This window comes from Python bivittatus, unplaced genomic scaffold, assembly GCF_059951505.1.
Source record: "Python bivittatus isolate LINGU-HERP-01145 unplaced genomic scaffold, Pbiv_v1 ctg000070_np1212, whole genome shotgun sequence".
In the NCBI taxonomy this organism is placed as follows: domain Eukaryota; kingdom Metazoa; phylum Chordata; class Lepidosauria; order Squamata; family Pythonidae; genus Python; species Python bivittatus.
Window position 1 is genome coordinate 32,666,246 of NW_028277034.1, and position 14,268 is coordinate 32,680,513.

Below are 14,268 nucleotides of genomic sequence, written 5' to 3' on the forward strand. Positions count from 1 at the left end.
TTATGAAAAGGACATTTGTTTTGTTATATACAATGCCATCCCATCATGACTTCCAAGGGAGGTACGGTGAACTGAAGATGGCTCTGCGAGAGCAGAGATGACGACTGCAGCAAAGACTAAGGAACTGGTGAGTAGACTTGTTCCTTGGAACCTCTCCAAATAAGGAGAGCATGGGAGATGCCCATCACATGTAGACTACAGGACAGTGGTTTTCTGTGCGTTTGAGTGCCAGGAGATGACAGCTATCTTAGCCATCTTGCTCACAACCATGCCGGAGACTTTTAAAGGACACTAAGTTCGCAAACCTCACTTTCCAATCACTTTTGGAAATTGCTCATTAACTACTTCTAAGTCTTTAGAGACCTTCTGACTGACAAGTCTGAAAATGCCAGGTGAGTCTGCCTTCAATCCTGAAAGAAAATTTTAATCATAAGCTTAAGAATTTCAAGAATCTGAAATAAACTGCAGAAAGTTAAATAAGATTTTGCTCTTAGAAAGTTATAAATCGACTAAGGGTCCTGATAAAATCAGAATAGTGAAACTTTTACAATAAGATTTTAGAATTAATTATAAAGGAGAAACAGATTCTCATGGGAAATAGATTCTGTTTTGCTTTTTACAAGACAAGACAAAAATAAGCAATTTCATGATTTCAGAAACTAGACACTAGAGGGGACTAAATTTTTTAGGTAGAGCAAAGATTTATACACCTGCAAAATGTTGCCAAATGTGATAACAGTGAAAATGCTGAAGGAGACTTTTGAAGAATGGAATCAGAAAATAGTGGCCACAATATCAACAATGTCAGTAATGATGTCTTGTTCTATGGATAGATTATATCCAAAAGATATTATTGAAGAAACAATAGAACAAATCATATCTCACAAAATAGAGATGGTATCGAAAGTGGATTTACAACTGACGGGCCAAGAGAATGATTTAGAAAAGGATGTTTCACTGGATCCACAAAAGAAATTGGCTGAGGTTTTAAAATTTAAAAGGAAAATAGAAATGACAAACCAAAAGAGTGACCTGGATATCTTTTTCCTACTGGATTTACAAAAGAGGCTTGTTAAAGTCTTGAAGAAATCTGTGAGATGGGACAAAGACGAAATGAAGAGAAATCAAATCCTGTAACAATATTTTAATTAACTAAAGTTTAAAGTAAAAGGAAGGAATATAAAGTTGGTTTATTTGATCAAGGTTAAAAGAAGATAGTTGTTACCTCTGACGACTCTTTACAGACTTTCTGCTGACACCAGGGCTGAAAAGATGATGTTTTATGGATTTGTTTATAGATAAGAGATGGGATATGGGATGAAGAGATAAATGTTTGTAACCTTAGAGAAGGTGAAGAGTCACTATATTTGTTTATAGTTGTGATGAAGGTTGGAAGTCACCTTTTCTTTTCTCTTTCCTTATTATAGTCCTACTTTTCTCTTTCTTCTCTTTTTCTTTTTTCTTGTACTTTTTATTCCTTTCTATTCTCTTTTCTTTAAGTTCAGTTTGTTTTAGATTTTAGTATTATAATTGAAATTATCTATCTATCTATCTATCTAGTTATATAGTCAGAAAGATAATGAACTTCAGCAAAGAAAACTAAAATAAGTGAAAACTTACCAGTTAATCTTTCACTTATTCAAAACCAACCTTTGTCATTGTCATATGTTCAAAATAGTTAAAGGCTAATGGTATATTACAATTCTGGATATAGTATTTTTCTAAATGTAGTTTCAGATAGTACACCTATATTAATGTTATAAAACTGTAAAAATCAGTAGATATTAAAATGTTTAATTCTTTTCATGCTTTATCCATTCTCTTATTACTGAGTTCAGCCAGTCACAGTATAATTTTATATACTGCATAGTAGATTTTCTTGATCTTATTACTTTAATAAGAAACCCAAAGGTAATATTCCTCCAAGAATGAATCTGTTGCCTATAAAAATGTTGTCATTCTAATAAACCAGGACACTTTAAGACTTCTGCATTTCTAATCTATTCAGGTTGTTCATCACTGTCTGTTTTATCTCCCTGTGACAGTTAAATCTTCAAAAGTACCTGTAAAGTCTCAGGAAACTGTCAACTTCCTGTTGGTTTGCTGCTAGTGGATGGGAGAGATTCCTACTTTCAAAGAATGTCTTGCTTGATTACCAGTGACTTCTTTAGATCAAATGAATAACAACACCTAATAGGTCGATGATTGGGAGGAACTGTAAAAAGAACCAGCGCTGGGTTCATAAGGGTCAAACATTTTAACATTTTGTGTGTGCAACTGATTTCTTTCCTTTAGATATACAAGGGCACAAACCAACATAGAGATAAACTTGCATGTGTCCATTTAAGTCAATAGTCTTGAGTATCCATAACACTGTTTTAGATTATGCCCCCAAATACAACTTAGGCTCCTAACCTAAACAGAGGATAGGTAGTGTGAAAATATTGGATTTCTAAATAAATATACTTTTGATTGGGATTTCAAGTGGTTTTCTTAGCTCCATCAAGTTATGTTACTCTTTATTCCTTTAAAGTCATTCTGAATAAGTAGTATTATTTATACTATAGTAAATAGTGAGACATGCATTGAGCCAAGATTGCCTTACAATTAATTTTATTGTATTGTTTATTGCTGTAGTTCCAGATTTCAGTGTTACACTACACTCTTAATGCCTCTTTTTGCAATCCAAAAATGCAATGCAATAGAGTATTGCACCTAAATACCAATACTCTACAAATTCTTGAGCTATAATAGCTGCACTTTCCAAACCCACTTTATAAGTGAAAAATAAATTTAAGACTCTGTATTTATCTGCAATTGATTTGGATTACTTGTATCTGGCTTGTAAAAATTGTCTTTATTTGCATATTATTATTTTTCCCAATGAACATTTTATAATCACTGTTTGCATAATGAAATGAGTACAAATCCCTTATCTGAATGTTATTCCAATGAACTGATTACTTGTTTTATAGCAGCATATTTTAGGTCTCATTTTTTGTACTCCACGTCACCTATAATCCTCGATATTTCTAAGATAAACAATGTAGGAAATTATTAGATAGCTGGTTTAAGCAATATTTTAATTAAAACACACACATACACAGAGTAGTGGATCATAATAATGAATTTTCATTTATCACTACAGCTTGATGCTGTGGTTTTTAACTTAATCATGAAAATAGCTGTTGTATAAATTGAAGAAGGTAAACTTGTACATTTGTTATTTTTCTTCCGTCTTTCTCTTTAAAAAATCTACCATGTGTTATGTAGCAAACTTCTCCATGTTTGTCACAGAAGCTCCATTAGTTCAATTGACTTTTCTCATTTCTTCTTCATAGTTTACAGTGTTGTTTGTCTTTCCTTTAATCATACTGCCTGTTGTGATTGCCACTCACTGTTGTCATCAGTCACACTATCTCTGCTTAGAAAAACCCTCTTACAACTTCCTTTGTGAGCTGCTACATTGATCACCTGGCAGGAAGCATTGAATGCGTAGTCCAGATGGCGTCTTGTCAGTCTCACCTCTCATAACCTCATGCCCAATAAAATTATCTTGCTTTTGCTGTAGTTGTGAATTGTAATTATTGGCTTTTTGTACTGCTAGAGTATTGAGGGTTTTCTTTTTCTGATATATGGTCAACCCTGGTCAGGAGATTTAAGGATTTTTGTTTTGTATTATTTCTGTCAGCAATAATATATGTTGGGAGTAATGAAATAAAACAATCTGGCTAAGTTTAACCAGTTCCATATAGGAAATCTATTTAACTATATCCACTACTTAATTATATGTCAAAATTATAATATGAATCTTCTTAGAGCAAATGAAATCACCAAACATATTGAAATCAATAAATATTTTAACTTTAAAAGATTAAAAGACTTGCAAAACACTTTGGTCCGTCTTGGAGTTAATATTGGAAATGAGCAAAAGGTATTATTCAAAATGTTTAGCAGGAAGGATAATCTATTGAAATTAATGTCTGTGCTTGTGTGTTTCTCAAAGTGAATAAATATTTAAATCCCCAGTAAAACTGGTTGTAAAATCATAAGTTAAGCTGCAGAAATGTTTAACAGCTGAGAACTTTAAAAGTTGCTAAAACTAAAATAACTTGAATCAATCTTTTAAAGCATCTCCATATTATTGTACAATATGCTTGAAATAACTGAAATATTACGTATTCTAACTAGGAAAAAGCTCTATGCTGTAATCCTCACAAACTATGTAGCCATAAAGATTGGCCCAAGGGATTTTATTTTATGAGGTGAAGGACTGAATCTTTGTTCCCCAATTCCACATACAAAATCAACCACAATGATAGTTTACTCTTCCTTCACTGGTGATACCATCCTCTATCACATCTGAGAAGAAAGCAGCATGGATGTATATGTCCTGTATGCAGGATACAGTTCTGTATTACCCCATCTTGTATCTTCTTTGCCAATATTTTTATCAAGGTCAGCCTCCTTACTTTACTCAGGTTGTGATGGCTATTTTGAAAATAACTCTGATTGTAATCAACTTCTGCACAATTTGTCAATGTTAAAAACAAACTTGGGTCCAAAAAGAATATTTTTGGATACAAATAGCTACCAGAAAATTCATAACTGATGAACACTGTACTAATCTGAATGATTAGTGCCATATGGAAGCAGTATTCATGGCATCAGTGGCTGTCACAGAACTGCAGCAACCATGTTCATCAAGATCTAGGGAACTCTGTTTATTGTCAGAGGTGAAATGGCCCTTTGAAATCTCCTGATCTCATCAAGATAATTCATTAAAGTGCTTCAAATATGGCTATTTTCTGGGCCCCTTAAACATAGCACACAAATATGACTTGAAATACTCAACAAATATCTAAACACACATGCACATATATGGCACCCACCACCATCCATATTATGATTAATTTAATTAATTAACCCTAGTATATAATTTCTGTACTGCCCCAATCTCACAACTCTGGGAAGTTTACAAAAATCTCAGATAGCAATCTTGAAATGCAAACCATACATGATTAAACAAAAACAGCAATTAAAAAATGGCCGTACTCCTCCCAACTAAACCTCCACATCATTTCGAGCATTGCATATAAGATCCAGAATGTTTACTGTTTACTGTTGCTTGATTGCTGGTACATAGTGATGAAAAATTCTAGTGTTAACTGAACAAACCAAATAACCAGATTCTGTTGATATTGCATAGTGCTACAAGAAATTTGGATACAAATACGTAAATTCTTAAATGTTTTGCTCAGACAAAATAATTTAAATTTAAATAAAACCACCATCTTCGTTAGTTGAAGCTTTCTGACTGAAAAGCAAGACGAGATATGCCAACAAATCATATAATTCATAATCCAAGGCAAGTCTTACTCTACTACCAGCGCCATCTCCTAACCACATAACTATATTGGCATGGATCCAAATTTCCCTTTTGTGAATAAAACAAAGTCAGTGGGATGAGACTCTCTTGCTTGCCTTTAAGCCTGTGGAAATCTCCTCTTGGGAAATGGAAAAGCTACTGGGAATTGTATCTGATTCAGAGAGATAAAAGTAGAGTTGGGGATGGAGACTATCATGACGTGTCCTCCCTTAAATGAACAGAGAAGTAACTTGGGATCCAGACCATATTCTTCAACAGCTAAAAACATTATAAACAATTTTCACATCAGCCTAAGCCAGTCCTTCAAAACAAAGCTCTTATCTATCAACAAAGAATGAAGGAGCGGGGAAGGTCTCAGAATTAGGCTGTCAGCACTCCATTGTTTCCAAACCTTTCTAAACATTTTTCTTGAAATGCAAAAGCCTAACAACATAAAAATGTCAACTGGATTAATTAAACGTTTGAGTCCTAACAGCTCCTGCAGTGTCCAAAGGATGACAGCATGGTTTAGTGACATTGGGGGTCATGAAAGATAGTGTCATGTTTCAAACAGATGTAGAATTAATAAATCAGAGCATTTGGCACAGCCTGCAGACCTTGTTAAAAATACTTGCCCAAACCTTTGCATTTAGAGTTAATGAGTTAAGGCAGGGGGAGGAAAAAAAAAACCCCAATTCATTTGGCAAGGATATTGCTGCTTGCCCTGCCTCCACTGTCCTGTTTGTCTTTTCAAGCGGCCATATTTCCAAAGTATCAAAGTATTACTAAGAAACTCTATTTGGCAATTGTTGTGTGTTTACAGTATATTTATGTCTATATAATAAGGAACTGATGAAACAGGTATGCTGTAAGTACAATTATTTAGTGAAGTGGCTTTAATGCCACGTTCTTCAGTAAGATGTTTACATATCACCTGAACATTGGAAGCTAAGGTGACAGTTCTAAGAATGCCTAAGAAGGAAAAGTACTTAAGAAGATGGATGTGCAAGAGAACATTTAAAACAAAGCAAACAAGTCAGTATGAAGACCTTGTAGTTTTTTGTACTTCAACCTATAGATAATAGAGTCCAAGATGATAGGTCAAAGAGCTTACAGTCTATTGACAGAGAAGAAGAATGAGGAGGAGGAGGAATGGACACCTGAGCAGAAAGTTTCATGCTCCTGCCAAACAGGGTGAACTGCTGAAGCATTGTCAGATAACCCAGAAGAATACCACTGTCAGAAGATTCAACAAGATAACAAGACCCCTTTTCCCCCAAGTGAGTGACAGTTAGGGCTATGCAGCACTTTGGATTCAAAGACAATGAGGGAAAGCATACTTACATAGCCTCGGTCAGCAACTTTGTAAAACAGCTGTATCTGTTTTCAGAATCATGCTGCGACTTTCCTCTGCAGCTGCAGCAGCATTCTGGAAAGAGAGCCTTTGGCTGAAGGAGTTGCCAACAGGTGGTACAGACTCCAAAGTAATCTTTCCTTTGAATCTACAGTGCTAAATGGATCAACAAGGGACGTTCAGCTCTGAAATTGGCGATGGAGCTCATTTAGGGACTTCATACAAAACCTTTCCTTTGCTAGCCTTAGTGTGGGCCCTGCTATATTGGCTCATTGTTTTTTTATATTGCTTTATATTACTTTTATTATATTGCTTTACAGGTAGTCCCCAGTTTAAGAACAAGTTCTGTTCCCAAGGTCTGTCCTTAAGTCAAATTTGTACGTAAGCCAGAACAGTATTATTGTATAATACTGTATAAGTAGTATTGTGTAATTAACTCGAACCATTGTATATTTAACTCGAATTTTGCTACAATAGGCTCTCTTCTTAACTATGGGTTGTCCATTATCTGGGTGTTAACCCAGGAACTACCTGTATATTGTTTTTATATAGTTTTACCCTGTATGTAGTTATATTATTCTTGATTTGTTTGTAGTCTTTTCAAGCTGTCTTGAAGAAAAACAAAGTGAAATTTCAAGGAAAAAGAAAGAAAGGGATTGAGGGAAGGTCAAGCCTTCTACAAAATCCCTATTTTCTGTAAAGCCTCTTGTCTTATCTGCCATTGCTGAGTGAATTAAATGCTTTATAACCTATTAGATCAGGAGAGACAACTTTTTTTTCCCGTTCAAGAGCTGAATGGAGTATGTGTTGGGGTTATATATCTGCAAGGCAATGGAACCAGAAAAAGAATCCTAAATTTGTTCTTATTTAAAGTAATTTCCATTTAAATTATATTAATTCAATATACTTAACATAATTATCCACTCATACATTTAATGATTTTCCCCTTTGGTAAGAACTTTCAGAGGAATTCTAGAGGCCACATCAAAGGCTTTCAGGCCCTGAAACTTCAGGCTGTTCACCTCTGTATAATATGAATTGTGAAGTGGAGCTGATAGTTCCTTTCAAAGAAGCAGTCTTTTTCCAGTTTTGTTTTTGTTTTCTTCTTTTTTATGGTAGAGATGGTGGCAAACCCAGCTTTATTTGGCCAGGGATGGAATAATTTCTTTGACTATAAGATTATTTTGAAGATGGATACAGTTTAAAATCTTACTGCTCCCATTTTGTAATTGTTCTCTCTCTAATTAGTTCTTTCCTTTATAGCATAACATTTTAGGTGGCTGGGAGGAGAAGGAGGAGTATTAAATTCTAACTTAATTACTTGGAGGACCAGTTGTTTATAATCAGTTACAGCTTTTATTAACAATAACATTGCATGAACAATATGGGAAGTAAGTTGTTTCTGTTAGAAATACATCAACAAAGACCTATGCTTATTTATAGAGTGATAGTTTATGTTTATAAGGGTCACTGTAGTATCTCTTCTCTTTCTCTCTTTTTACTGCCTTCCTCCTCCACTTCTTTCTCCTTTTAGTTTTCTTAACTTTATGCCTCTCTAGTTAACCCCTTAGTTTAGTACAATGCAAATAATCCATCATTTCATCAGAGAGATGTCCCCACGGTCTTTATAAATGATCACTCCCAAATGTTGAATGGTTGCTTCCATCTTGTGGTCATCTAGATTTCTGTGGCTTGGATGTGGTAGGCCTAACTCCATGTATCTGGCAGGCTCCAATAAAAAGAATTTCTAGATGTTACTCAGTAGGAACAGTAGCAGAATTCATGATTTAAATCAAATTCATTTGACTTAAATTAAATTAAATCAAATCAAATCAAATCATTGATTTATTTTAATTAAGTGAGACACATGGATACAATTGGTTGAGGTAATTAAATTGTATAGGGACACCAATATGATTGCAATGATGAATAACTGTGGGGTCAAGAGTACACAATGTATTTTGGGAACATTTAATGGTTGTCCATAAACATGGCACATCCTGAATACATGTATCTGTGAACTGGTGGGATTCAGGCAACAGAATGTTGGCTACCATGTTAGACTCTAAATTATACTAACTTGGGTAGAATAGCATAAACCAGTGTTTCTTAAACTTTTTTCTCTCAGGACCCCTTCAGACTTTTAAAAATTATGGAGGACCCCCAAAGAGCTTTTGTTTGCATGGATTGTCTTTATAGATATTTACCATATTAAAAATTAAAATTGACACATTCACTGCCACTACCGCTTCTCACAATTGCTTGATGGGATATTAATATTGCATTATTTTTCAAACCAGGCTGGTAAATAATTTTGATTTCATGGACCCCCTGAGAGGGTCTTGGGAGACCCCCAGGGTTCCTAGGACCACACTTTAAGAAACACTGGTATAAATGTTCTTAGGTAAAACTGGTGCTCGTGGCATAGTGGCCAAAATTTCTTCACAGAGTGTTGCTATTCCCGTAATTCTTGAATTGATGTAATTTGCCACTGGACAAATGGGACAAAATACTACTCCTGCCTTTGGATCATTACACTGCAGAGCCAACCAAACCATTACTGATACCTGAGTAGAAGTTGCAATAGATCCTCTGGACTGAAGCACATCTTCACATCAGCCCAACTTCATTTATTAAGAACAATTATTGTTTGAATCCTACCATCCAGAGTTGGTTCATTCATTTTGTGGACTGCAGTTCACTTTTTCATCCCAGTCTCTCACTTAGCATCGTATGCATTACTCACACCCACAAGATCTGACTTACAATAGTTACTTTCATTTGCTTAACAATTGTTCAGTTATTACACATATAAAGAAAAATCAAACTTATAACCTGCCTAATTATTTCTACTAAAAATAATTAAAACAGTAGAGTCTATAAGGTACTTTACCTGTTTATCCCTTGGTGAACGTGTAAGATGTAGATGGCCAGCTGCATTCTCAAAATGAAAGCAGCTAGGAAGATGTTAGGAGCTAGGATACAGTGCTGGAGAGAAGACTGACTAATGGGTTGAATTAATTATAACTTTTTATAATATTAAGGAGAACAATATATTTAGATCAGCAATTTTAAGTTGGTTGAAATCAGCATTATTAAATTATTAGACCTATTTTGGAAAACAGATATTGGGACTGGTTATTCTTTTTTAGTTTTTAAGAACATTATCTTCAGATACTGGCCTTCCCACAGTACCTTCATCCACCAAATAAGTAGTTCAGCTATTGGTGTCTGTGTCTCATTTGACATATCCTCCCAGCCCATCTTTGACACAATAGTGCTAGCCTGAAATGAATATCTTTCTGTTCATTGTTGCATGACTTTTTCATTAGTCATGTTTCTGGCATGATTTTTCATTAAGCTGATCATTAGCCATACACTGAAAGTTCACCAGGTTGTTTTACTCAAATATGGATGTTTTTAGGTTTAATTAAGAGGATCTATGTATCCTCCCATATTTTTTTTCATGATGGTCTATGTACCATCCCAGCAAACACAGCTTACCAAACAGGAACAGCATGTATAAAAAAATAGCTACAAATTGAGCACAATAAAAGACATTTAGACCAGCACAGTTGTTGCTAGAATAGGGGGTAGATTGTTCAAAATTTGTTAAGACAGCATTGTCATCCTTTTGATTTTGTTTTGTTTGATTTTGTTATTTTTCCAGAGAGGTAGCTGCATTGGCCTTTTGCAACAAAAACAACTCTGTGCGACTTAACACATTTACTGCTGTTTATGATTTCATGGATAGTTGCCTTAAAGCTTGGGATTCTTTAGTCTCTGGTCTCCCACACATACAAAAGCTGTCCCATGAAAATCATTTCAATATGGTACAGTTATGCAATGCAAGGTGCATGTGTAAATAGTGCCAGTCAGCTGGATCTTTCCCATGCATTTGGCAGTCCATGGTAACAAGACCTTCTTTGTGTAAACAGTTGCCCACAGAAAGATTTCTCTCTTACAAAATACACATGCTGTTCTACTTTGATCTTCTTCTTTTTCTTCAGGCAACATTAGACCCAAGTCATGGTTTGAAAACATCATGTAACAATAATGCCATAGCTAAGCAATTTAGGGCTTGATCACTGCCTCTTTGGGAGATCATTTGAAAAGTCCTGTGTATGCCATAAGATAAAATGTATTAACAAAGAGCAATTTTGCTTCTTTTCAGGTGAACGCCCTTATCAGTGCCCCTACTGTGACAAAGCTTTCAGCAAGAATGATGGATTAAAAATGCACATTCGCACCCATACAAGAGTAAGTAGGATCTCTTAATGATTTTGCTATGATTTGCCAAGTGGTGGAAAGAAAAAGAAAAAGACGCTTCTGTGCAGATTGAGAACTGAAACATCTAAGCTGAGGATGAATTCAAAAAACTGTTCCACTTGGGAGAATGTGAGATCCTTGTTTTATGTAAATATAAAACTGTTGAGATATCAACATATATATCTTAATTCAGTTTTGTTATCCTGTAGAATAACACTGTACTATTGTACTGTTTTGCTTGAATTGTAAATGAAATGTACCAATTAGGTGAGTCATTTTGTTCATGTATACATATAATTTGGTCCTTCATCTGAACAAGCTATCTGTTTTTCCCAATAATTTCACTGGTTTATCATTTTTATTGGGGGTAGTCATTTCCAAATGATTGGGAGAATGAAAGGATTTTTTCCTTTGGCCAAACTGGAACAGCCAGATAGTTTTTATGAATTTCTTGGATTAGAGGTAGCCCTAATACCTTACTTTTGGGTTCTCCAGGTTTTGGGAGATGAATTCTTAAGTACTAATCAGGTTTTATGCAGATGTTTCACCTTGTGCCTCTGCAAGGCTTCCTCAGTGCAACAATTCAGAAGAGAGGGTTGCCTTGCGCTACTTGTAGTCTGCATCAGATCTGAACTTGGGGGAGAGGGGGCTTGATTGACATGTTACAGGAAACCTCCAATCACCAATCAGTTGGTTCTTGGGAGTGCTGTTGTCTCCATTTGATTGGTTTGTCTCATCTGTTTGTTCCGGGTGTTAGGGATAGGCCATCTAACTGGGTGGTAGATGGTATTCAGGTCAATGGATATAAACAGATCTAATAAGAATATGGGATATAATATATCTCATCAGCTGTGACAAACCAGTATTGAAAATACTTGCAGATGTGCTGAATGTAATTAAAAATGTACAAAGCAAGACTCTGTTTGAATTCTCCACATTTAGTATTGTCATCTTGGGTACATGCTGGAGTTCCTGGCTAACAGTTTAGGTAATCTCTCACCAAATGTGAATCTTTCCTTTCCAAATAATAGGCCCTGAATTTGGATTATCTCGAACAATAGACAAGATTTTTTTAAAAAAGGAACCTGATTTATATTGGAACTACTGCTGCTATAGCCTTTTAAATGAGAGGAAATTTAAATAAAATGCCCTGTCAAGAAGCATTAAGTCAGGTCATCGGAGTAATCTCAATATGTAATCCATACGTGAATAATAATTTGGTCTGGAATGCTATACAACAGTGTTGTCCAAACTTGGCCACTTTAAGATGAGTGGACTTCAACTCCCAGAATTCCCCAGCCAGCAATTTGGATCTAGACTGAAAATTGGGGCAGCGGCTTGAAAAAGTAGCTATGACCACATTAAGCAGAAAATTTGTTTTGCACAGTCATGTTAAAACACAGGATGCAATTGAGCTTAAATATTGAGTCAAGAAGCAACTCTGCACACTCTGATTTATCACATATACCAGCCATTGCTGAAATTATGTAGAGCATGAATTTTGTTTTTTAATGAGCAAACTGTCTAGTTTACTGCATTCTTTGCCTGCTGGACAGAAGAAATCAACATGATTAGAATCCCCCTGCACCTACCAGACAAGTGATATTAGATTAAGATGTCAACAGAATGCATTAGTTTGATAGCTAAGTAGTAATTCCATTGATATTCTCATGGCTAAGGAAGAGAACATGTTACAATATCTTTTGATTGAAATACTTCAGCTGCAATCCAGTGTGGCTGAACTGCACTCTAGATTATAGTCACTGCTTTTAGTAATGCTGTGGGTTTAAGTAAACTATATATTATGAGGTATAATTTTACAGATTAAAATTCCAGTTGGTTATAACCTTTCCCCCCATCTACTGAAGTAATCATTAGACTTTCCAGTCTTTCCAGCTAAAAATAAAACAGTTTCACACCAGGAATTTCTCTGGATCTTCTATTGCTACTAAATGTTAAAGTTCATGAAGGATTTCAGAAGATTTTGATTATTCTGATATCTTACTTTTTAACTGACAACTGGAAAAGTGATCTCTTAATATAATCTTCATATGGTAAAGAAAGTCATATGTTGTATAGTTACTTCTTCCATGTGATGGTAAATAGGAATAGAATGCTGCCTTTACATCAAATCATATATTAGTCAATCTAGCTAAGTATATTGACTAAGTATATTGACTGGCACTGGTTTTCCAGGTTTCAAAAAATAAGATTCTCCAATTCTACTTGGAGATCCTAGGGATTAAACCTGGGACATTTTTCTGTAAAGTTGGTTGTACTGAGGCTTATCCTAAAACTGGCATAATGTGGTGTCAGGTCATAGAAGCATATGATGTTAGGCATTACAGAAATCATTTCAGTGCTAAGAGTATTCAGATGGAGTTTCATAGCTCTGATCCTTCACCTGGGCTCAGCTCTGATTGCAGGAGCTAGCCTATTTAGGGCCAATACTACCTAAGCCGACTGCCTTCCTAAGGCTTCTTACCACACAGTGTGGTGCTTCTCTACCCTTTGCTTTCAACCCAACAGCATCAGTGTTCAATGAGGATGAGCAGTCAAAATCCAATCCAGAAAGAAAATCTACAGGACCAGTGGGGTATGATTTTTATCATGTCTCTGATTCTAGACCTCAGTTTCTCAAAGTCACATCTGCCTGTTCCTTGATCCATTTTTCCCTCCTCTTTCAGGATCAATTCATTTGTTGCAAGCATGTTGACTTTATTTTCCCCATATAAGACACTTTTGATGTGTGATATTTACAAGTAAACCTACGAAGATTGAAGTTTGTGATGGTATGATTCCTTGAGAAGATTATACACTATGCAAAATAGAGACTGTAACTTGCTCAGAGTCAGCGCAGAGAAATAATTTTTACCTTCAGCCTTGGCTTTTCTTAAATAAACTATTCCACAGAGCAAAAACAAAAGCACTGGAAATAAAAATAACAGTCCTACTTCTATGATTATGTAGTGGATGCTGTCAGGAGAATGAACATTCATAGTATGAAAATGTTGTGCTGGTATGTTCCCTGCTATTGTAAATCTATATAAAACATAAGCTATAGGAACAGTTTGGGAATAAAACTAATGCCATTTTAAAGGGCAGTGGAGATAATGAAGGAATGTAAGTAAATATGAAAAAAAATTAAAGTAATACAAAGGAGGAAATGGTTGAATTGTCAACAGTTATCTGGAAAATTAAAGGAAAAGATTTCACAGGCACCGAAAGGCTTCTGGGCTTGTAAAGGCCAACTTGTTTATGGAGTATCTATCAAATT

At 35.2% G+C, this 14,268-nt stretch overlaps 1 protein-coding gene across 4 annotated transcripts in view; it reads left to right on the forward strand.

The window, feature by feature from the left end:
* Positions 1-14,268, forward strand: part of PRDM5 (PR/SET domain 5) — a 93,900-nt gene that overhangs the window by 61,889 nt on the left and 17,743 nt on the right. For all 4 annotated transcript variants that reach the window (XM_088132899.1, XM_088132898.1, XM_007432371.4 and 1 more), the window contains one exon: positions 10,897-10,982. In XM_088132899.1, coding sequence (XP_087989025.1) covers positions 10,897-10,982 — 86 coding nt within the window. The remainder of the gene's footprint in view (positions 1-10,896; positions 10,983-14,268) is intronic.